This window comes from Cherax quadricarinatus, chromosome 27 (assembly GCF_038502225.1).
Source record: "Cherax quadricarinatus isolate ZL_2023a chromosome 27, ASM3850222v1, whole genome shotgun sequence".
NCBI lineage: Eukaryota > Metazoa > Arthropoda > Malacostraca > Decapoda > Parastacidae > Cherax > Cherax quadricarinatus.
This window is the reverse complement of record NC_091318.1, coordinates 37,901,105-37,924,319: the sequence shown is the minus strand read 5'-3', so window position 1 is coordinate 37,924,319 and position 23,215 is coordinate 37,901,105. Positions and strand designations below refer to the sequence as shown.

At 35.5% G+C, this 23,215-nt stretch overlaps 1 protein-coding gene and 2 pseudogenes across 1 annotated transcript in view; 2 read left to right on the top strand and 1 right to left on the bottom strand.

Annotated features, from left to right (window-relative positions):
- The window catches only part of LOC128691015 (sialin), a 139,242-nt gene that overhangs the window by 67,167 nt on the left and 48,860 nt on the right, over positions 1-23,215 (top strand). Inside the window, exons 4-5 of the mRNA XM_070089261.1 lie at positions 284-517; positions 906-993. Of these exons, the coding sequence (XP_069945362.1) occupies positions 284-517; positions 906-993 (322 nt within the window). The remainder of the gene's footprint in view (positions 1-283; positions 518-905; positions 994-23,215) is intronic.
- On the top strand, positions 15,239-15,933 carry LOC138853292 (ATP synthase subunit a-like; annotated as a pseudogene).
- On the bottom strand, positions 16,702-18,726 carry LOC138853291 (NADH-ubiquinone oxidoreductase chain 5-like; annotated as a pseudogene).

The following is a 23,215-nucleotide window of genomic DNA, read 5'->3' as shown; positions in this document are numbered from 1 at the left end:
CACACTAACTGCACAACACTTCCACTACACTGAAATCCTCACAAAGTATTCACAGAGTCCTGTTCAGTCTTGATCTGGTCAGCCTCTTTGATCAAGAGTTATCCTTCAGGGAATATTAATTCTATATTAGTGGACATAATATCCATATCCAATAAACTACGTGTAAAAATACAAAAAAAAAAAAATAAATACCTCCTCTGATATATTAAGCACAATGTTAAAAATATGCAAATTTAGTATGCTTGACTATAGTGACAAGGGAGTGAGAAGATCTTTTCCGCAGAAGGGCGAGTTCGACTGGGACGACGGTACTCAAGGCGTCATCCTGGGTTCGTTCTTCTATGGATACGCTGTGACTAATTTTATCGGAGGGCGAATGGCAGAGTATCTAGGCGTAAAGATTGTGTTTGGCATAGGAGTCCTTCTCAACTCCATCTTCACACTCCTCTCTCCTGTATGCGTCAGGGTCTCCACGACACTCTTCATCATAATTAGAATCTTAGAGGGATTCACGGAGGTAAGACTTCCTCAGTGTACAGCTGATCAGACTAATATTACTAATAATTTCTCTAAAATATTACTAATAATATTGCTAAAATTCTTAATTTAAACTTTAAAGCTTGTCTTTTAACCATTATTGTTCATACCTTATATTGTTTTAATTTCAGCTGTGTGTACTGAATAAATTTTTATCTGAAGAATAAGACACATATGCAACACATGACTATTTTAATTGTCAAAATTTTTGCCTGCAGAGAAGGTTTCTATAGGCATTTTTGCCTGAAGAAGCCTGCTGTGATGGCTGAACTTTTCGACACTGTAGATACCCAAGTGTTGCACATGTGTCTTGTTCATCAACTTCCCGGTGTTGTATTCTATTAATTTAAAATATTTGTCTCTTCAAGGGTGTAACTTTTCCAGCAATGAACTTCTTGCTGGCTTCCTGGGTGCCACAAACTGAACGGCCCAAGTTCTCCACTTTGGTGTATACTGGTACGTAACACTCGTCTTTTTTTTTCTAGTTATATATATGCCTTTAAAGATCGACAGTAATTGCGTGGAAATGATGTGGTAAAAAAATTTTTTGCTTATCTCTGCATTTCCTCATAAATGTGGAATGCTGAGCAAACATAAAAATGTTGGGTATGAAAACCATTCAGAGCAGAAATCGTTCAACGATGTAGTTAAGTTCGCATTGTAAATGGCCTCTCAAGGACAGTGATTGTTCCTCTGAGAACTTTATCTTAACAGGTACAACTTCCATTTAACAACTGTATATCTACATATTCGTAATAATATCCAGGTCATTTAATATAATTAGAAATGTATAAATACTTGTATAAATGAAATTACGTGAAGAAGAAGTGTGCAAGCAGCAGCTTACCCATCAACTCCCAACAAATAGCAGAATGTTCGAGGAAGTGAGAATGCAGGAAATAACTGATACTTAAAGTAAATATGAATTAAAAATGTAAATCAATAAAAAACAATAATACTCTGTAGACATAAGAACATAAGAATGAAGGAACACTGCAGTAGGTCTACTGGCCCATGCGAGGCAGCTCCAAGTCACCTCTCGGCTTAAACCAATGACCCACCTAGTGAGGTCAGGTCACATCCACTTAAGGAAGGAGCGCGGCACCAGACTAGTCGGGTTCAACACACACCCACCCACACCTACTCATGTATTTATCCAACATATTTATAAAATTACGCAACGTGATTCTTGTAAAGTAAAAGGACACAAGTGCAACTAATGAGACATTTATTGTGGCAACGTTTCGCTCTCCAGGAGCTTTATCAAGCTATTAATGGTAATGGATTGATAAAGCTCCTGGAGAGCGAAACGTTACCACAATAAATGTCACATTAGTTGCACTTGTGTCCTTTTACTTTACATATTCTCGGTAATTCTACCAACTTTATTACAACGTGATTCTTGTTGGTAAGAACCAAATCAAGCAGACTGTTTCCTCTAGTTGGTTCTGTTATATACTCTTTTGAAAAGCAATCCTGAATCGTTACAGGAAAGTCACTAGACTCAAGATTTTCTATCATAATGTTCCAATCACTTTGTCTAAAGTTTAATTCTCCCATTAACACGACATTTTCATGTCTAGATGCCTTATGAATTTCGTCCCATAGCAGCTTACTGTACTCCCTATCAAGATTTGGGGCATATAAATCACACCTATGTTATGATTAGGTCAGTAACCCAGATGATGTGCCACATTGTCGATTCTGTGGACTAAACATTGGAAACATCAAATAAAGATCTAGAAAATTTTTAAATAAACATAAAAGTACAGTGATAATCTTGATATGGAGGAAATGTTGCTATGTGAAGAAAATGTGTAGCTAAAAAAATAACGAATATTAATACGAAATAACAGAATGTTTGGATGGAGTGACGATATTGCCAGCAGTGATGCATCTAGGCATCTTGAAATATTGAAATTTGTCTCCAAATCTATAAAATCCAGAGAATTCAATGAGCTACAAAGGTTTGAATGAATATAACAAGATTTTTGTGCTGTTGGATAGGTAACAAAAAAATATGATATGCGACAAATGCCTCTACAAATCAAGAGTTGATTACGAGCCCCTTTAACTTACTTAGACGATGCTAAAATGTTTAATTAATAACGACTCAATTGATACTTATCAGTTTTTCACTATACTGAAAATTACATATTATTTTCCACTTAATTACTGAAAATATGTATAAACGTTCAGGTAAATGAATTATTTAACAGAACTCACTCACTAATTCATGGTATAAAATTAAAAAGAAATTTGTATGTAGGTATTACTTTCGTGAAAAGATCATAAGCAGAAATCGAAAGAAATGGAGTTTCTCAAGCAGATGAGAAAACCTTCCGTATGTTGTTATAATTATAAAATTGGTATAATATCGACATGTAGATGAGTGAGACACAAGTGCAATAGTTAGGTATATTTACCATCGAAATGCGTCGCTTGCAGAATAGGCTTCTTCAGTCAAATAGAGAGAAGCTGCCTTCTCTGCTTTCGACTGAAGAAGCCTGCTCTGTAAGAGAAACTTTAAGACATTAAAAATACCTAACCGATGTCTTGCTCATCTACGTGTGCAGTATTCAACAGAAGATGGGTTGTCAGATATTTGTTTCAGCATTTATTCATCACTGGATCAAAACTAGTAGATTTATCATTAGTCTCTCCTTTTTTTAAACACTTCTACCCCATGACCAGATAAATAAATGCTGTCGAAGGCACTCACATAGTTGAGAGATAAAACAGTAATTCGTCTAAATTTTAATGAGTTGCATATATAATGCAATTACGGCTGTTGAGGTGAAAATTTATGAAAAACACTGAAAAATTTCGAAGAATGTCACTACAGAACAAGTATCATAGCATTAATATTATTCATTACTGACAAGTTGTAGATTTAGATTTAAATGTACACCTGGGAATTTTTATTTTTTAGACATTTCGCCAAACAGTGGCATTATCAATACATTACAAGGAAAAAAAGTAAGATAAGAAGGTTATGAGTCCTTTAGCCTTACAGAATAATATACAATAGACAATATAAAATGAGATAATCAGTTCTTCAGCCAAGCAACAGGTGCTTAGTGCCGTAGTGTGGATGAATCTGAAGCACAGGCGGAGTCAGATAAGTAAAAGTATTGGAAATAGTGCTGTGATTATTACAATTGTGAGATATTTAATGTTGATAATTTGTGTATTAGTTGGAGTGGCGTTTGTGACTCTTCTGGAGCATAAAATTTTAGGTTATATTCAAATTCGTAAGGGCCCTAATAAATTTAACGCATATTCTCTGCCAAAGTAAATTTAATTCTAGGTACACCTTCCAGTACACCTACTATGTTACGACTTATTCCACCTTAAATGGAAGTGACGGGCGATATGTACATATTTTAATTCTCATATCACACTAACTTACTAAATTATGTATTACAATTAAATCCCCCTTCACAGAAACTATTCTATCCCTGATACGTAATAAATAAATTTTATTGTAACCCATTTCTTCTCACCCATAAACTGCACCTTGATCTAATATACTTTAACTTCTTAAATTTCAATAACTACCCCAACAAAGGTTACCTAATAATGACGGTATACAAACTGTTAAACAAGAGTAAGTAAGATTCTTCGTGTTGTGTTGAGAATTTTTGGCCTTACCTGCTGTGTTTAATTTATTATAAATATAAACACTTAGCTGATAAATGACAGCAAATCGTCTACACAGCCGCCCCTGCAGACGAGGTCTAGAAGCTGTCGAAACCATCACAACAGTGGGCTGTCAAGAGATACAATTTGTAAGTATAAATTACCCCTAGGGGGTGTTATGTCAGCATATTTCATTCGATGATGGCTGACGAATACTTACTTGTTTGGACTCAAAAGTCCACACCTTACTGCCGATTATAGGTTGATTACAAACTCCTTGTGACTCAAGAATTGCGCAATCCCCCGATCTACAAGAAATTCGTAACATACCTTGCTCTTTGTAACGTGAGCTATGGTGTTCTCAACACCTTCGACAGATATCGGTGACTTGATAGAAGCTGAAGTGTCCTTGGATGTCCACGTCTTCCATTGTCTAGGAAACGCACACTGGTACACTATGTTCAACAAGATTTGTCTTTATTGTTCACAATGTATCACAAGAGAAGCTGATCACACCTCTCTTATGTTTATCGTGTTTTGCGAGACACTTTATTCACACTAACGCACAGATCAGTGTTCTTTGTTGGTTATCCTGGCGTCAGTGTGACTCTCTCTAGAGTCAAAAGTAATCTGGCGTCGTCACACTGCTCCATGCCGTCACTGCCCTAATACACAAAAGAAAACGCTGACCTAGTACCTTGCATCCTTGTCACCTCCTCGATGAAGCAAAGCAGAATGTTTGTTTCTTGCTGTCTTAAGCAGAAACAACAATGTACACTATTTTTACTATGGTAATAAAGTGGGAGCAGGATTTTCCTTAATTGTCCTGCTAAGTAAGAATGTATTGTCTCTTATAAAAATACACGTTGCAACACCGCTGCAAGGAGCAGAGGTCACTTGATTACATGGCATAGCATCTGTGATCAATTACTCACTCTAGCAGTAAACAAGACGCTCGCCCCTTCTGAGTGGCCCCTCAGGGCTGAAAGGGCTGAAGGGTGCTGAAGGGGGCTGATACCCCCCTCCTGGAGAAAATTTCTCCACATGTTGTATCATTTATAGAACAGGTTCCTCTAACAAGACTAAAATACTGCCAAATTCTTTGAATTTAAAGACCGTGTCTATTAATATTTAAGTTTTATTTTTTATCTTTTAAGTATAACAGGGCATCTAATCCTGGTTTATATCTTAATTCCCTGGTCTGTTCCTCTTTACAATTCAACTTCCATTTATTTTCAATAAACCAATTTCACCTTTTATTACTATAAATTTCAATTCACTTTTAAATGTAAGAATAACCTAAACTAAAACACTTTTACTAAGCTTTTAAGTCTAACCGCGATTGCTGGCACAAAATTTTATCAAGCTTTTTATAATTTACTAAATCAAATCCTAATCCAATATTTAATCTTCCGTACTGCGAATAACAAAACTATGATTGTATCATAAATTATCTTTATTTTTTCATTCTCTACTCACCAGGATATACATATACACTAATTATAAAATAAAAGTTTAAGCAAGTATCAAACTTTAAGCTTTTCTCGACCTATTAAAGTAAACATTTTTCCCAATCTAAGATTTAATCTTCTAAGAACACTACCTAATTAAATATAAACTTTCAACTAACCCCCTAATAAGTATAGTGCCTGATAAAAAGGACAGTTTTGATAGAGCTGCCAATGTAGCTTTGCTACCTATATTATGAAACTTCCTCCTAAGCTTTAGTAATTCTACATCTTCAAATTTGCAATTTGACGTCTTTTTTCCACTATAAAGCGTAACGCAACGATGATTTTTTTCAACAAATCATAAGGATATTGGTACCTTGTACTTCGTGTTCGGAGCCTGATCTGGTATAGTAGGTGTTATGGGGCTATAGGACCCAACATGTATTTATAAGTAACAGTTACTCTGGAATACCTAATTATATTGAATTGATGGGGACTTTGCTCTAAATGTCAGAAGGACTGATCAACCTTATGACTGAGAGGCAGCTGGGTCAAGCCTATTTTTCTCAATATAATAGGTTATACTATAGACACATAAACACACAATTTAAATAAGTAGTTTATAAAGTTGTATTTCTTTTTTGTAAAAGTAAAATTAAGGTGTGGTAGAATTGTGGTAACTGGAGAATTGTGCTTGGCAACAGTCTTTTGTTTTGGTGGGAGGAGCTTAGCCAGGCTCTCTCTCTCTCTCCCTCTCACTGACTCTCTCTCTCTGTGGCTGACCTTCAACCTGGCAGGATCTCTGGGTCCTTCTTCTATCTTTTGGGGCATCATGTGTGCTCCAGGTGTGAGTTTTTATAATTTAAGTTGTGGCCACCATACCCAGGGTGACTAAAGTGTGTCAAAACACTGGTTAGCCCTGAGTTAGTCAAGAGTGAGAAGGACAAAAGCTAATAAGATACACCATGTGGGAGAACAGCTATGGAGTGTGTAGATTTTTGTTTTGAAAATGTGAGGCTGTAATTGTATATTCTGTACATATCTATTGAGAATTCAGTTATATTTTTATAGTAGTAGTTTACATAACCTGTGAAGAGGGCTGGTGAAAGGGTATCAGAGACACTCAAGATGATCAGCTATGATGTAAGTATTACCCCTAGACAAATAAGGCCATTAAGTAAAAGCTACCCCACACTAGAACATGTAGTGAGAACCTTACTATCAAAGTAATAAGGGACAACCAACGTAACATGGGAGCTTGACCGGGAGAGTTATTTGACTGCTAAAATAACTCAAAATATTCTTTGAACTATATGTGCTGGTATTGTGTAATAACAGTTGCATGTTTCTGGTAGAAGATTTACCAAGGTGGTGTCAGTGGAAGTGTTGCTTTCATATATTAGTTTACAGGTTGTTTTTCTCCTAAGGTGGGAGAAAGGTTGAGTAACACATTTTTGTTGTGGTTATGGTAAGTGCTATGTGCATAGTTTACATTCAATTTGTGTTATTTTATGTGCCTGTGGGAACTTTGTCCACTGATACTGTAAGAGGGAAGCAAGTGTTTAAAGATAAAAACTATGTCAGAAGATGAGTCTTCAGATTTTTTAGGCTTCAGGGAAGAAGGTAATAATTCATCAGTAAACATGCCTGTTAACAGTGAACATGAGGGATCACCTTCTCCAGGTGATATGGAAATGGAGAGAATGAGACTGAAATTAGCTGTACTAGAGGCTGAAATGAAATTAATGAAAGCTAAGAAGGAAGAACGTCAGAGGTTAGGAGGTTCAGAACAAGATCCTGAGCAGTACTTTAACATAACTAAAGCTGCAAATTTTGTCCCTAAGTTTACAGAGAGTGACCCAGATAGATATTTTTCTTTTTTTGAGAAGACTGCTTTGGAGCAAGGATGGCCCAAACAGAAGTGGGCTACCCTAGTTCACACACAACTTGTGGGTAAAGGATTCCAGAGAGTAGAGACTCTGGAGGGGCAAAATTTTTCTGATTATGATAAGATTAAAGAGGAAGTATTGCTTGCATACCAAATGATACCTGAGAAATATAGACAAAAGTTCAGGAATCAAAAATTTCAGGATGGGCAGACCTTAACTGAGTTTGGGAATGAGAAACTGTTCCTTTTTAAGAAATGGGTTTGTTCCAAAGGAGTTAATAAAGACTATAACAAATTAGTAGATCTGATGGTTCATGAGGAATTGTACAATACAATCCCTGTTGACCTCAGAGAATATCTGGAGGACAAAAACCCAGATAATCTTTCAGAAGCACTGGATCTAGGTGACAGATTCTTGGCTCGCAGGGAATTGGTAAGTAAAAACAGTCATGCTGCTTCTGAAAATTTCCCCACTCATTCTAAACCTTATTCCAAGTCCTATGGTCATAAAGGTAAGTGGGACAAGAATTTTCAGGGACAAATGAAGGCTGAGGTGCCCTCTAAAATAGAAGGAAAAGGTAAGTCAGCTGGAGTTCAAAGTTTACTTAGACAATCAGATAATGTTTCAGATCCTCGAGTAAACAGTACCAGTCCTACACCAAATGGTAAAAATACCTTTAAGAGTTTTATCTGTTATTACTGTAACAAAACTGGACACACACAAAAGTTTTGCTGGTCAAGGCGGCGAGATCAGGAAAGGAAGGAACCACCCCAGAGGACTCTAACTGCAGAGATACATCCAGTTGCCTGCATTAGGTCTTCAAGGCAAGGTGAGGAGGAACCTTTGGATCTAGACCCCAGGATGTGTATATTTTCTAGTAGGTCCACAGTTGGTTTGCAAAAGGATGTAGGCAGAGTTGAGAACATACTGTCCTTGAGAGATGGATGTAGCACCTACTCTTTGCTACGTGCTGGAGTGCTGCCAGTGTCTAAGGATACCTATACTGGGGTAGATATATTGTTGAAGGGTATTACGGGTTCAACCATAAGGACACCTGTACACAAATTATGGGTAGAATCTGCATACCAAGTTGGCTATCTCCCTGTAGGCGTCTCAGATGAAATTCCCTTCGAAGGGGTCGACCTCTTATTAGGGAATAATGTTATGGGCCTGTTAGACAGTGAGGAACAACTAGTTTGGGGGAAACCAAGTCCCAAATGTTGGGAGGAAATGGCTAGGAAAACCCTGCCAGACCTTCTCCCTGATGGTTCCACCATGAGAAGTATGGCTCATGATCATGCTACCAACAGTCTTCATGATATTTCTCATGAGGATGGTGAGGGCTTAAGTTTGGTAACTCTGCTTTCTGATGTTGAACTGCAGTCAACTGAAGAAAAGGATGATCCAGCCAGAGCTGAGCATGATTGGAGAATGGATCAGTTAAATAGCGTGAGAGAGGCTGCACCTACTAGGGTGCAATTAATTTCTGTGCAGGAAAATGTCGCTGTTGCTGAGGAAAAGATGTTACAGTTAAATAAGTGTTTTCATTTCAGGGAGGAAACTCTTACAAAGAATTCACCTCTATTTGCAGTATCGATGGAAGGAGAACAAGGGTTTTGTCCCCAGATGGTGATGTCCAAGGTTTCCAGGCATTTCTTCTGGTCTCAGCTGTGGGAGACTGTCAGAGAGTATATTGAGACCTATCATGTCTCTCAGTTTATAGGGAAACCTAGTCGAAGTATTAAACCTGTTCCCCTTCATTCTATTTCAGCACCAGGTGAACCCTTCAGCAAGCTGGTAGTAGATGTACTTGGTCCATTCCCAAGGACCAAACTGGGAAATGATTATTTACTCACAAATATTTGCTCCACTACCAGGTACCTGGAAGCAGTCCCTCTGCATAAGACAACAGCTCATGTAGTCTTAAGGGCTTTGATGAAGTTCTTTTTTCATGTTGGTTTTCCTCAAGAGGTGCAAAAAGACCAAGGGCCTAACTTTACCTCAAAGTCTTTTAGAAATGTTTTGAAGGAATTAAAAGTAGAGCCTAACTTTGCAATCTCCTATCACCCTCCATCTCGAGGGGAAATAGAGAAATTACATCAAGCCCTCTAGACAATGATGCAAGCCTATGGTATAGACAATACTAACAACTGGGATGAGAGGATCCCTTTCTTTGTATTTGCTGAGTGGGGAAGCACTCTGGAATCTCTGAGCTATTGGCTTGGGGAGGATAGTGATGCTCCCCCCTCGGAGCTTTTTCTCAGTTTCAGATACTGTTTGGCTCGTATGAGGTGGATGGTACCAGTGAACGTGCTCATCAACCAGACCAGGATGATGATGTGGGACCATAATGTGGACCATGATACTCTGGAGGCTGGAGAGGAAGTGCTGATACTGGAGCCAATTCATGTGAAAATCTGTATGGCAAGTTGCTGTGAGCTGAATATGTTGTGGGGGAAGTTCCCAGGGGTTAGAGATAAAACCCACACCCCTGAGCAGAAAAAGAATGAGTATAATGTACACAGTAACCGGTCAAAAGGTTTGAAGTTATGTCAAAAATTCAGAGAGACCAATGTGTTAATGGAATGTAAAGGGCTGCAAAACAATAATCTGTATGAAATACCAAAAGTGTATTTAAGAAATAACATGTGTGTAAAAGATTTTGGGAAATGCATGCTTGGTTTTAATGAGGAAAATGTTGGAGAGTTGGCTCAGCCACCTTGGAACTTTATAAAAGTTTGGGATGTCAATAATGGGAAAAAGTTGAAACTCCGTGAAGAAATTGTTAAGGAAGCTGAGCCAATTCAACAATTTTTGTGTGGGAAAAATCTGTATGAAAAATTGGAGATGGAGGAAGAAGTGAAATTCTTCCAACACCAGTTTGTAGTGCTTAGTGAGAGTCGGTAGGCATTCCCATGCTTCATGGTTCCCAAATTAGATGGCACCCTGGGCATAAACACTGACTACCACAAAGTACATTTAACAACTAAGGTTTACAGGATTAGAAAGATTGATACTTATGCACTAAGAGATGCAAACATTTTAAATAAACTAAAACATAGGGCAGGAAGATGTGATTTCCATGGCCTGTGTTCCAGTACCATTTTAATGTGTGTAATGCAAATTGTGTTCATTGTGTGCTTAAAATTTGTGTGTGAGATAGAACGTGATGGTATTTGTGTAAACTTGATGTACACAACCTGGGTGCAAAGAGATGTCTTTGGTGTTTGTTGTTGTACTGCGAGAGGTTGCAGAACTGTTACTATCTATGAACAACCTTCTAAGTTTAAATGTCAACATTTTACCACAGGAAAGAAAATTTTCATTTTGGGGCTGGCTATTCAGCATTTGTACATGTCTCAGGATCTCTTCATCCTGTTCCTGTGTATAGTGATTAAAATCAGACTCTTAAAATGGGCTTTGTTCCTACAGCCTTTTAATTTGGAAGTCAAATATATAAAAGGCTCAGAGAATGTGGTTGCTGATGCTCTCTCTAGATGTTTCATGTAGATGCATGGTGCATACTTTGTACATAGTGTTTGTCTTGTGCTGGCCTTGTTGTTTTTGCAGTGGTGGACTCTCGGCGAGCCTGAGTACTCTCTACCAGCCATCTGACTGAGAAGGAGTCGAGTCAGAGCCAAAAGTGTGACGAGGGTCAGGGTGTACGTAAATGTGAGTTGAGGCAGTGGTTGACAACCTTCGGTAACATGAGACGTTCAGGAAGGTATGTGATGTTGTGTCTTGGTGTGCTCTATGTACAAAACGGCCCGACGATTTGCCTTTGTGGTCCCTTGGACCCCTCCATGTTCTATGACAGCCTCCTCTTCATAAGTTTGGAGGATCTGTATGGAGTGGGACCTCGGAAGATGGGCTTGAGTGCCTGACCATGTTAAGGATCGTGAGTGTTGACTGGAAGTCTCACTGTTTGGTTCGGCCACCAAGTGAGAGACACCTTGACATGTTTTGTGAAGTTTCCTGCCTGGTGTACACCTGACTGCTCTGGGTTTGGCTCTACTCTCGTCTCCTGATCAGGAAGATGCCACCCTGGAATACCAGTTGCTTGCTGGATTACCATAGCAGAGGCACAGGCCTTTTGGTGCGGGCTTTCACAGTGGACATTGTGTGCAATTCTTGCATTGTAATGTGTATTGTTTAAAAGCCACTAAAATTGTAAATAGTTACACCCTTGAGTATATGGGTATGGTTAAAATGCTTTTATAAAAAATTCTGCAATCTGTTGTAAATAACAGTAAAGTGAAGAGTAGTTATGGTGCTAGGAAATATGTAGCATTTCTAGTAGTCTTGTTTACCGCCTTCAGACTTAAGCAATATACTTTTTACTAGCCGTATCCTGAGGGACACGGCTAGCTTTTGTGAGACTTCGTCTGGAGGTGGGGGTGTTATGGGGCTATAGGACCCAACATGTATTTATAAGTAACAGTTACTCTGGAATACCTAATTATATTGAATTGATGGGGACTTTGCTCTAAATGTCAGAAGGACTGATCAACCTTATGACTGAGAGGAAGCTGGGTCAAGCCTATTTTTCTCAATATAATAGGTTATACTATAGACACATAAACACACAAATTAAATAAGTAGTTTATAAAGTTGTATTTCTTTTTGTAAAAGTAAAATTAAGGTGTGGTAGAATTGTGGCAACTGGAGAATTGTGCTTGGCAACAGTCTTTTGTTTTGGTGGGAGGAGCTTAGCCAGGCTCTCTCTCTCTCTCCCTCTCACTGACTCTCTCTCTCTGTGGCTGACCTTCAACCTGGCAGGATCTCTGGGTCCTTCTTCTATCTTTTGGGGCATCATGTGTGCTCCAGGGGTGAGTTTTTATAATTTAAGTTGTGGCCACCATACCCAGGGTGACTAAAGTGTGTCAAAACACTGGTTAGCCCCGAGTTAGTCAAGAGAGAGAAGGACAAAAGCTAATAAGATACACCATGTGGGAGAACAGCTATGGAGTGTGTAGATTTTTGTTTTGAAAATGTGAGGCTGTAATTGTATATTCTGTACATATCTATTCAGTTATATTTTTATAGTAGTAGTTTACATAACCTGTGAAGAGGGCTGGTGAAAGGGTATCAGAGACACTCAAGATGATCAGCCATGATGTAAGTATTACCCCAAGACAAATAAGGCCATTAAGTAAAAGCTACCCCACACTAGAACATGTAGTGAGAACCTTACTATCAAAATAATAAGGGACAACCAACGTAAGAGTAGGTACCTCCCTAAGATTGATTATTCGAGCCGAACTTGGTCAACCAGGAAGATTAATTGGAGATGATCAAATTTATAATGTAATTGTTACAGCCCACGCCTTCGTAATAATTTTCTTCATAGTTATACCAATCATGATTGGAGGTTTTGGAAATTGATTAGTTCCCCTTATACTTGGAGCCCCTGATATAGCCTTCCCCCGATTAAATAATATAAGATTCTGACTTTTACCATTTTCTCTCACCCTCCTCCTTACAAGAGGAATAGTAGAAAGGGGTGTTGGAACAGGGTGAACAGTTTACCCTCCTCTAGCAGCATCAATCGCTCATGCGGGAGCCTCAGTCGACCTCGGAATCTTCTCCCTTCATTTGGCTGGAGTTTCCTCAATTCTTGGGGCTGTAAACTTTATAACTACAGCAATCAACATACGAACAAGAGGAATAACTATAGACCGAATGCCTTTATTTGTATGATCCGTTTTCATTACCGCGGTACTTCTGCTTCTATCCCTCCCCGTTCTAGCAGGAGCAATTACCATACTTCTTACAGATCGAAATTTAAACACCACTTTCTTTGATCCAGCTGGTGGAGGGGACCCCATTCTCTACCAGCACTTATTCTGATTTTTTGGACACCCTGAAGTCTACATCTTAATTCTCCCAGCTTTCGGTATAGTTTCACACATCGTTACACAAGAATCAGGCAAAAAAGAAGCATTCGGAACAGTAGGCATAATCTACGCCATAACAGCAATTGGGATTCTGGGATTCCTTGTGTGAGCCCACCATATGTTCACCGTAGGCATAGATGTTGACACCCGAGCATATTTCACATCAGCAACCATAATTATTGCCATCCCCACAGGAATTAAAATCTTCAGATGATTAAGAACTCTTCAAGGTTCTCAATTCTCATACACGCCTTCCCTCCTATGGACCTTAGGATTTATTTTCTTATTTACAGTAGGTGGTTAACAGGAGTAATTTTAGCAAACTCCTCAATCGACATTATTCTTCATGACACCTACTACGTTGTAGCCCACTTCCACTACGTCCTATCTATAGGGGCCGTATTTGGAATTTTTGGAGGTATTGTTCACTGATTCCCCCTGTTTACTGGATTTTCTCTGAATTCTTCATGATTAAAACCTCATTCCTTTACTATATTTTTAGGAGTAAACTTAACCTTTTTTCCTCAACACTTCCTGGGATTGAATGGTATACCACGACGGTATTCAGACTATCCGGATGCTTACGCATCATGAAATATTGTTTCATCAATTGGATCTCTTATTTCACTAGTAGCTGTTTTCTGATTCATAATTATTGTTTGAGAGGCTTTAATATCAAAACGTAATATTGCTTCACCATCCTTCCTGCCTTCATCCATTGAATGACAGCACCCTTACCCTCCCGCTGATCACAGATACACAGAAATTCCTCTAATTTCTAATTATCTAAAATGACAGATAGATGTATAGGATTTAAGCTCCTACCAGGAAGGAATTACCTTCTTTTAGAAATGCCAACATGAGGATGCTTAGGACTTCAAGACAGCGCTTCTCCACTTATGGAACAATTAGCATACTTCCACGATCACACAATATTTATTCTTATTCTCATCACTACATTAGTAGGTTATATTTTAATTAATTCAGCTCTAAACTCACTTATTAACCGATTTTACTTGAAAACCAAGAAATTGAAATTATCTGAAACATTTTACCTGCTATCATTTTCATTTTCATCGCTATACCCTCCCTACGGCTACTCTATTTATTAGATGAAACTAACAACTCAAGAGTTACAATTAAAACCGTCGGACATCAATGATATTGATCCTATGAATATTCGGACTTTCTAAATATCGAATTTGAGTCCTACATAGCACCCTATAATATTGACTCAAATTTACGACTTTTAGATGTTGATAACCGAATACCTATTCCTTTTAATACTCAAATTCGTCTTATTATTTCAGCAGCAGACGTAATCCATTCCTGAACTATTCCTTCCTTAGGAGTAAAAGCCGACGCCATCCCAGGACGACTCAATCAAATTAGGTTTCTAGTAAATCGACCGGGCCTATTCTACGGTCAATGTTCAGAAATTTGTGGAGCTAACCACAGATTTATACCAATTTTAATTGAAAGAATCTCGGTAGACTCTTTCTTGAATTGAATTTCTAGAAATTCATAATTAATCTTCTCTCCAGATAACTTATAAAAGTTTAGGTCTTTTAAACCTAAAAAAGTAGTTCTCCTACTTCTAGAGACTAAAATTAGTTAAAAAATAACATTAGTTTGTCAGATTAAAGTTATCATATTTATGATATTTTTGAATGCCTCAAATAGGGCCCTTACTTTGATTTAATCTTTTTTTAATATTTACTCTCGGGTATATTTTATTCTTTATCATTAACTTCTTCTACAAACTTCCTATTAAAACAGAAACTTTCATTCATAAATCAACAATTCTAGAAAAGTCCTGAAAATGATAACAAGATTATTTTCCATTTTTGAACCATCCTCAAGTATTCTCTCACTCAATCTAAACTGAATATCAACATTCTTAGGATTTCTATTTATTCCAATTCTTTTCTGAACTTCACCATCTCGATGACTTTATTTGTGATTTAAAATTGTATCTACCCTTCATAGTGAATTTAAGACAATTTTAGGACCCTCCAATCCAGGTTTATCATTTTTATTTGTTTCATTATTTAGCTTCATTCTTTTTAATAACTCTTTAGGCCTTCTTCCTTATATCTTTACCAGATCCAGACATCTAGCAATAACCCTGACCCTGGCTCTACCTTTATGATTATCTTTTATTTTGTTTGGATGACTAAACCACACTCAGCACATGTTTGCCCACTTAGTACCCCAAGGAACCCCAAATGTGCTTATACCTTTTATAGTCTTCATCGAAACAATTAGAAATATTATTCGACCAGGTACATTGGCAATTCGACTTGCGGCAAATATAATTGCAGGCTATCTCCTTCTAACTTTACTTGGAAGAATAGGATCTTTCTTATCCCCCAAATTATTATTTTTTCTTATTTTAGCCCAAACTCTTCTCCTTATAATAGAATCTGCTGTTGCAATTATTCAATCTTATGTATTTGCAGTTCTCAGAACTCTTTATGCCAGTGAAGTAAATTAATGTCATCACACAGACACCATGCCTTTCACTTAGTTGATATGAGACCTTGACCCTTGACCGGATCAATCAGAGCTATACTTTTAACATCAGGTCTCATTAAATGATTTCATCAATTTAATCCAGATCTTCTCTTTTTTAGATTTATTCCTATTATTTTAACTATAATTCAATGATGACGAGATGTAACTCGAGAAGGGACATATCAGGGACTTCATACTCAAATTGTTATAAAAGGCCTACGGTGAGGAATAATTTTATTTATTGTCTCTGAAGTATTATTTTTCTTCTCATTTTTTTGGGCTTTCTTCCATAGAAGACTTGCACCCACAATTGAAATTGGAATGTTTTGACCACCTGAAGGTATCCAACCTTTCAATCCTTTCCAAGTTCCCCTACTTAATACAACTATTTTACTTTCATCAGGAGCGACAGTAACTTGGGCACATCACGCTATCCTTATCTCCCATCACTATGAAGCTATACAAAGTCTAGGTTTAACTATTCTCCTTGGAGTTTACTTCACTTCCCTTCAAGCATACGAATACTTGGAAGCATCTTTCTCTATCACAGACTCAATTTACGGAACAACCTTCTTTGTAGCAACTGGATTTCATGGGCTTCACGTAATCATTGGGACTTCATTTTTAACAGTTTGTTTTTATCGCCTTTTCAAGTGCCACTTTTCTAACAATCACCACTTTGGATTTGAGGCTGCAGCTTGATACTGGCATTCTGTTGATATAGTTTGATTATTCCTCTATGTCTTTATTTACTGATGAGGAAGATTGCGTTTAGTTTCGACCTAAATTTTGGTTAACTAACCTCTAATTTATTTTGACAGAAGCCAAAACCAGAGGCATATTACTGTTAATGATAAAATTGAAATTTTCTTTCCTGTCAAAGAGAATTAGGCCAGCGAAAAAGCTTCTAACTTATTTCCCGAGCGGTTAAATTCCGTTCACTTCTCTTTTTTATAGTGTATAAAACATATTACATTTTCAATGTAAAGCTGAAGATTTTTCTTCTAAAAATATCACTTACAGGTTAATAACCACCTTTGCAGCTTCAATGCAAAATTCTAATTTAAAATATATAAGTAAATTAAACAAAAATAAAAAACATAACAATTCAAATAAAAAATCCTTTTATATAAATTATAATAATATTCTCCTGTCTTAATTGTAAGTAAACAGAACCTTTTATTATCCCATCAAATCCTCCCTCACCTCCAAAATATTCTGACCAACCTTTATCTCCAATCTTGAAAAAAGACTCCCCACTCCTTAATCTTCAGCGAGATACCCTAAAAGTTGACAAAATTGGTATAAATCATATAGACCCTATAAACACAACATAAGAATAAAATCCAACAGACTTTAATCTAGTTCTTGACCTAACCATGTTAGTTGTATAACCTAAAAGGGCCCCTAATCCTCTCACTAATAAAGCTAAAATTTTAAAAGAAACCTCAAACAAATCATATAAGGTTCTGGAAATACTACTCAAGCTAAAACACACCCTCCTACTACCGCTCCAACCCTTAATATTATTATACCCCTCAGCATTTTTCTGTGATTTTCCCTAAAAAATATTATAGACCTTATATTAGAAAAGCACCTTATTCTATAATAGATTAATCGAAATGTGTAACATACTGTTAAACCAGTGCTTAAGACATATAAAAAAAATCTAAAAATATTAATTTCCCTTATAAATGCAACTTCTAAAATCAAATCTTTAGAGTAAAATCCAGCCAAAAAAGGTATACCACATAGAGCCAGGTTAGCTAAATTCATACAAACCCTAGTTAAAGGTATACATATCACTAGCCTGCCCATATTACGAATATCTTGATATTCTTTAACCCTGTGAATTACCATTCCCGCACACATAAACAATAAAGCATGAGTTAGTAAATGAAAAAAGGCTAGATCAGCGAATCCTAAAGATAAAATACTCATTATCACACCCAATTGTCTCAAAGTTGACAGAGCAATGATTTTTTTCAAATCAAACTCAAAATTAGCCCCCAAGCCCGCTATAAATATAGTTAGACAAGAAACAATTAACAAAACTCTTTGTACACACGAACCCTCCAAAGCTCCACTAAACCGAATCAAAATGTAAACACCAACTGTCACTAACGTTGAAGAATGAACTAAAGCTGAAACCGGAGTAGGAGCAGCTATAGCTGCTGGAAGTCAAGCCGAAAACGGAATTTGAGCTCTTTTAGTTATAGCAGCAACACACACAAAAACTTTCAATAATAAAAAATCCCCACTCAAGTATCTTTCATAAAAAATAAAATTTCAACCCCCTAACATAAAAAGTAAAGAAATACTCAACAAAATCCCAACATCTCCAATTCGATTTGACAAAACTGTTAATATACCTGCATTCGCAGATTTTTCGTTTTGGTAATAAATTACCAACACATAAGAAATTAACCCTAACCCATCTCAACCTAAAAGGATACTAATTAAATTAGGACTAATAATCAAAGCCCCTATAGATAGAACAAAACCAAAAACTAAATATATAAATTGCCTGTACCTTTTATCTCCACTCATGTAATCCCCTCTATAATATATTACCATAGAAGAAATAAACAGAACTACCCCTAAAAATAAGAATCCTACTCAATCATAAATCAAAGTTACCACAACAGAAGAAGAGTTAAAAGAAAAAATTTCCCATTCAATTACATAAGCAGACCCCAAACTTAACCTTACTAAACTAAATAAAATAAAAACCAACGCCCTAAATGACAAAAACACTAAACTAACTAAATGACCATAAGCACTTCACATCATAATTTAAAATAACTTTCTTATCTCTTCGGCACCACAACCCGATGTTTTATTCTAAACTATTTAAATTGAAAGGTTCTAGTAGTTTAAAAAAAAATTTTGGTCTTGTAAACCAAAGATGAAGTCCATTTTTAGAACTTTATACAAAATCAGTTATAATATTTTATATTTCACTCTTCCTCTTACCTTAAGAATAGCTATTCTGTTCTCAACTTTAACACATCCCCTCTCCATAGGGCTTACCCTTCTTACACAAACCATTCTTATCTGCATACTTTCAGGTCTGTTCAGACCCTCCTTCTGATTTTCATATATTTTATTTCTAATTTTTTTAGGGGGAATATTAATTTTGTTCATTTATGTCTCTTCTCTAGCTTCCAACGAAGCCTTTAAAATTCACTTAAAGTCTAGCCTATTAATCACCTTATCCCTTCCTTTATCCTTTATCCTAATCTTTTTGGATCTTTTACTTCTTCCATCAAAATTTTTCAGATCTAGACTATTCTTAACTTTAGAAAGTAAAACAAATTTAACCAGCTTATCAACCAGCTCCATCTACTCCCTTCCTTCCTTCCCTCTTACTACCCTAGTAATTTTATATCTGCTACTTACCTTAATTGTTATTGTTAGTATTATTAATATCACATCAAGACCTTTGCGGCCTTCAAAATTCTAAACAGAAAATAGTTTACTTTAAAATATTAATTTTGGAAATTAAAGAAAAAGTATTTGCTTTTTTTCTGACTTTTATTAAAACTATTTCAATTATTTAATCCTTTCGTACTAAAATAACTTAAAACTCCTTAGAAGATAGAAACCAACCTGGCTCACGCCGGTCTGAACTCAAATCATGTAAAAATTTAAAGGTCGAACAGACCTTCTTCTGTAACTGCTACACCACAAAGAAATTTTTAATTCAACATCGAGGTCGCAAACTCTTTTGTCGATAAGAACTCTTAAAAAAAATTACGCTGTTATCCCTAAAGTAATTTACTCTTTAATCCTAATAAGGGATCATATGAACAAATATCTCTGATTTAAACAAAAAACAGTTATATAATTTATATCTTAGTCGCCCCAACTAAACATCTTGCTAATAATAAACTTTAACATTCCAAATCACTCTTAACCAGCTTCATGTATAAACTTTATAGGGTCTTATCGTCCCTCTAACTCATTTAAGCCTTTTCACTTAAAAGTTAAATTCAATCTACGAGATAAAGACAGCTTACTTCTCGTCCAACCATTCATTCCAGCCTTCAATTAAAAGACTAATGATTATGCTACCTTCGCACGGTCATAATACCGCGGCCTTTTAGTCCCCAATGGGCAGGCCAGACTTTATATAACTCTCATATAGACATGTTTTTGATAAACAGGCGGAAGTACCCTTTTGCCGAATTCCTTTATACTCACCACTCCTTCAATAAATCTCATTAAATTTTCCAAAATTTATTTAAAATAAACAATTCATATACTAATACATTCACTTTAAATCTTTAAACTAAATTTATAAAAAGTCTTTCCTACCTACTTAAAAAATAATAAATATTCTTTTTCTTATATCTCAGATATAACTCCCTGTAAACATGGCTACCTCTAAGCCTAGTTAAATATACCTTTTTATTTATTTTTATAACTAAAATAATTAAATAAAGAGCTTACCCCCTCTATTCCTAAACCTTGCCTTACCTTAGTGCAAAGAAAAAATTGAATTTAAAAAAAAAAAAACAGATATCTTAAGACTCGATTAACATTTCACTACTAAAACAAAGTTTTGAATTTTTTTGCCACAAAAACTCGACCCTTAATTTAGCTATCCTTATTTCGGGAAAAATATCATAAATATTTAATGTAAAATATCCCTAATACACAAGGTACTTAATTTAACTGATACTTTCCATTTATTTCACTAATATATTTCAACTTTCCTGCACAGTGCTATTATCTATTGCTAACAATTATTATTTCCCTAATTATCTACTAAAACCTAAAAATATTTTTCCTAATCATAATAATTAGCAAGTCTTCATAAACAACCAAAATAAGTCACTCCTGCGACAACCTTTTCAACGTAAGTGAAATGCTAATCTTTAGCTTTACTTTGAATTTACAGTTTTAATTTTCCAAACAAATAAACTACAACTAACATAAAAACCACTTATTCAACTTTACAAACTCTCCTATTCTCCCTATTGTCTATATATATATACATTTCTTAAAATGTAAATTGTCCGAATCATTCACAATCCTGTAAATAATATAATCTACTAATATATATATAACATTCATAGTGTATCTAGCGTGTAAGCCATTATTTATATCATTTCAATATCTTATATACCTGAAGCTCGTACATAACAGGAGATATACATATATCAAGTTAAGTATTATCAGTTAGTTCATTGATATAATTCACTAATACATATATATCATTCATAGTGTATCTAGCGTGTAAGCCATTATTCATACCATTTCAATATTTATATACCTGAAGCTCATACATGACAAGAGATATATATGTATCAAGCTATCTTATCAATTAGTTTATTGCTATGATCTACTAATACATATACCTATCTCTCAGTGTATCTATCAGAAAATTACTATAAAGAAGTACTGGCTTCGTTTTATCTTCCTCCATGACCATCTGTTAGGAATATCTTCACGGAAATGGGGGAATCTAGAAGGAGACGATTAATACAAATATAAGTAGAATCTCCTTTCTCACGAAGGGTTCTACTTATAACTGTATTAATCGTAATGTACAGTGCTCAATGTTATTATTCTGTTATGGTATACATAACTCACTCATACAGTTATACTCAATTCACCACTTTCATATGAAGAAATGTATATATATATTAGTATAGATAAAAAAAAAATACAAAATAACCCCCCTTTTATGTTTTTTTCCTTTTTATTTTCTAAGCAATTTAATCTTCTTTCTCATTTAATCTGCTAAGAATAACTAAATATCTAGAGAGGAACTCAAAGTATTCTAAGATCAATTCTTTATTACCTATTCCTCTTAACCTTTAGCACTTTTTATGTAAATTGGAATCGCACCAATCCTCGAAAGATCAAAACTTTTCGTGCCCTTTACACTTCTACATATAATATAAAGGTAAGCTAAATTTTAAGCTAATGGGCTCATACCTCATTTATGAGAGTAATCTCTCTTTATAATTTTATTCTCACCTTATAAAATCATTTTTATACTTTCACTTTTATCAGGATCCTTCCTGACCATTTCTTCTTCCTCATGATTTTCAGCCTGGATTGGCCTTGAACTTAATCTTATATCATTTATTCCTTTAATCTCATCAAAAGAAAATCAATTACCGTCAGAAGCCTCCTTAAAATACTTCTTAATTCAAGCTCTTGGGTCAGCCATTATTATTTTATCTTCAACCTTAACATTTTTTATTCCGAGAATCTCACTCTCCTTTATTTCCTTAGCCCTGCTTCTTAAATTAGGGGCAGCTCCATTTCATTTTTGGTTTCCTCAAGTCATAGAAGGTCTCAATTGAACCCAAATTATTATTCTCATGACAATCCAAAAACTTGCCCCAATATTTTTAATCTCTTATTTATCTTCAGAATATTATACACACATTATTCTCTTTTTAGGTGGGTTTTCTTCCGCTATCATTGGAGCACTTGGAGGAATCAACCAAACATCCCTTCGAAAAATCTTAGCTTACTCGTCTATTAATCATATATCATGAATACTTTTCGCTATACTTATTAACGAAACCTCCTGAATGATTTACTTTTTTATATACACTCTAATTTCGGCTTCAGTAGCCTTTTACTTCTCATCTACCCAAACATACTTTTTCCCCCACTTAATTAATTCTGGTCATGGTTCTTTTCCTAAAATTGTCTCAATAATAAACCTTTATTCTCTAGGAGGTCTACTGCCTTTTTCTGGTTTTATTCCTAAATGAATCATTATTCAAGAAATAATTTTAACATCTTTCTACTTTCCTTTATTAATCCTTCTCCTTTCTTCACTAGTAACTCTTTATTTTTATATCCGACTTACTTTATCCTCTATCTCAATTTCCTTTACCCAAATAAAATGAAATATTTCCTTTAAACCCCTTAAAATCTTATCGTCTCCTTTATGTTCCTCAATCAATTTATTCGGCCTTTTTATTCCATCTATACTTTTGATTATCTAAGATTTTAAGTTAATTTAAACTAACATCCTTCAAAGCTGTCAAAAAAAGTAGTATCTTTTAAATCTTACCTTACATTGATAAGAAAGTAAACTTCTATTTAGATTTACAATCTAACGCCTTTAATCTCAGCCATCTTATCCTACAAATTACACAAAATTAAAGAACCTTTCATAAATATAATATTTAATGGAACACTATGTATTAGCAAAACAAAATACTCCATTATTTTTCCAGAACAACAAGAAAATAATGTATTTAAAAATAATCCATGTTGTCTTAAAGAATATATATATAAAGTATAA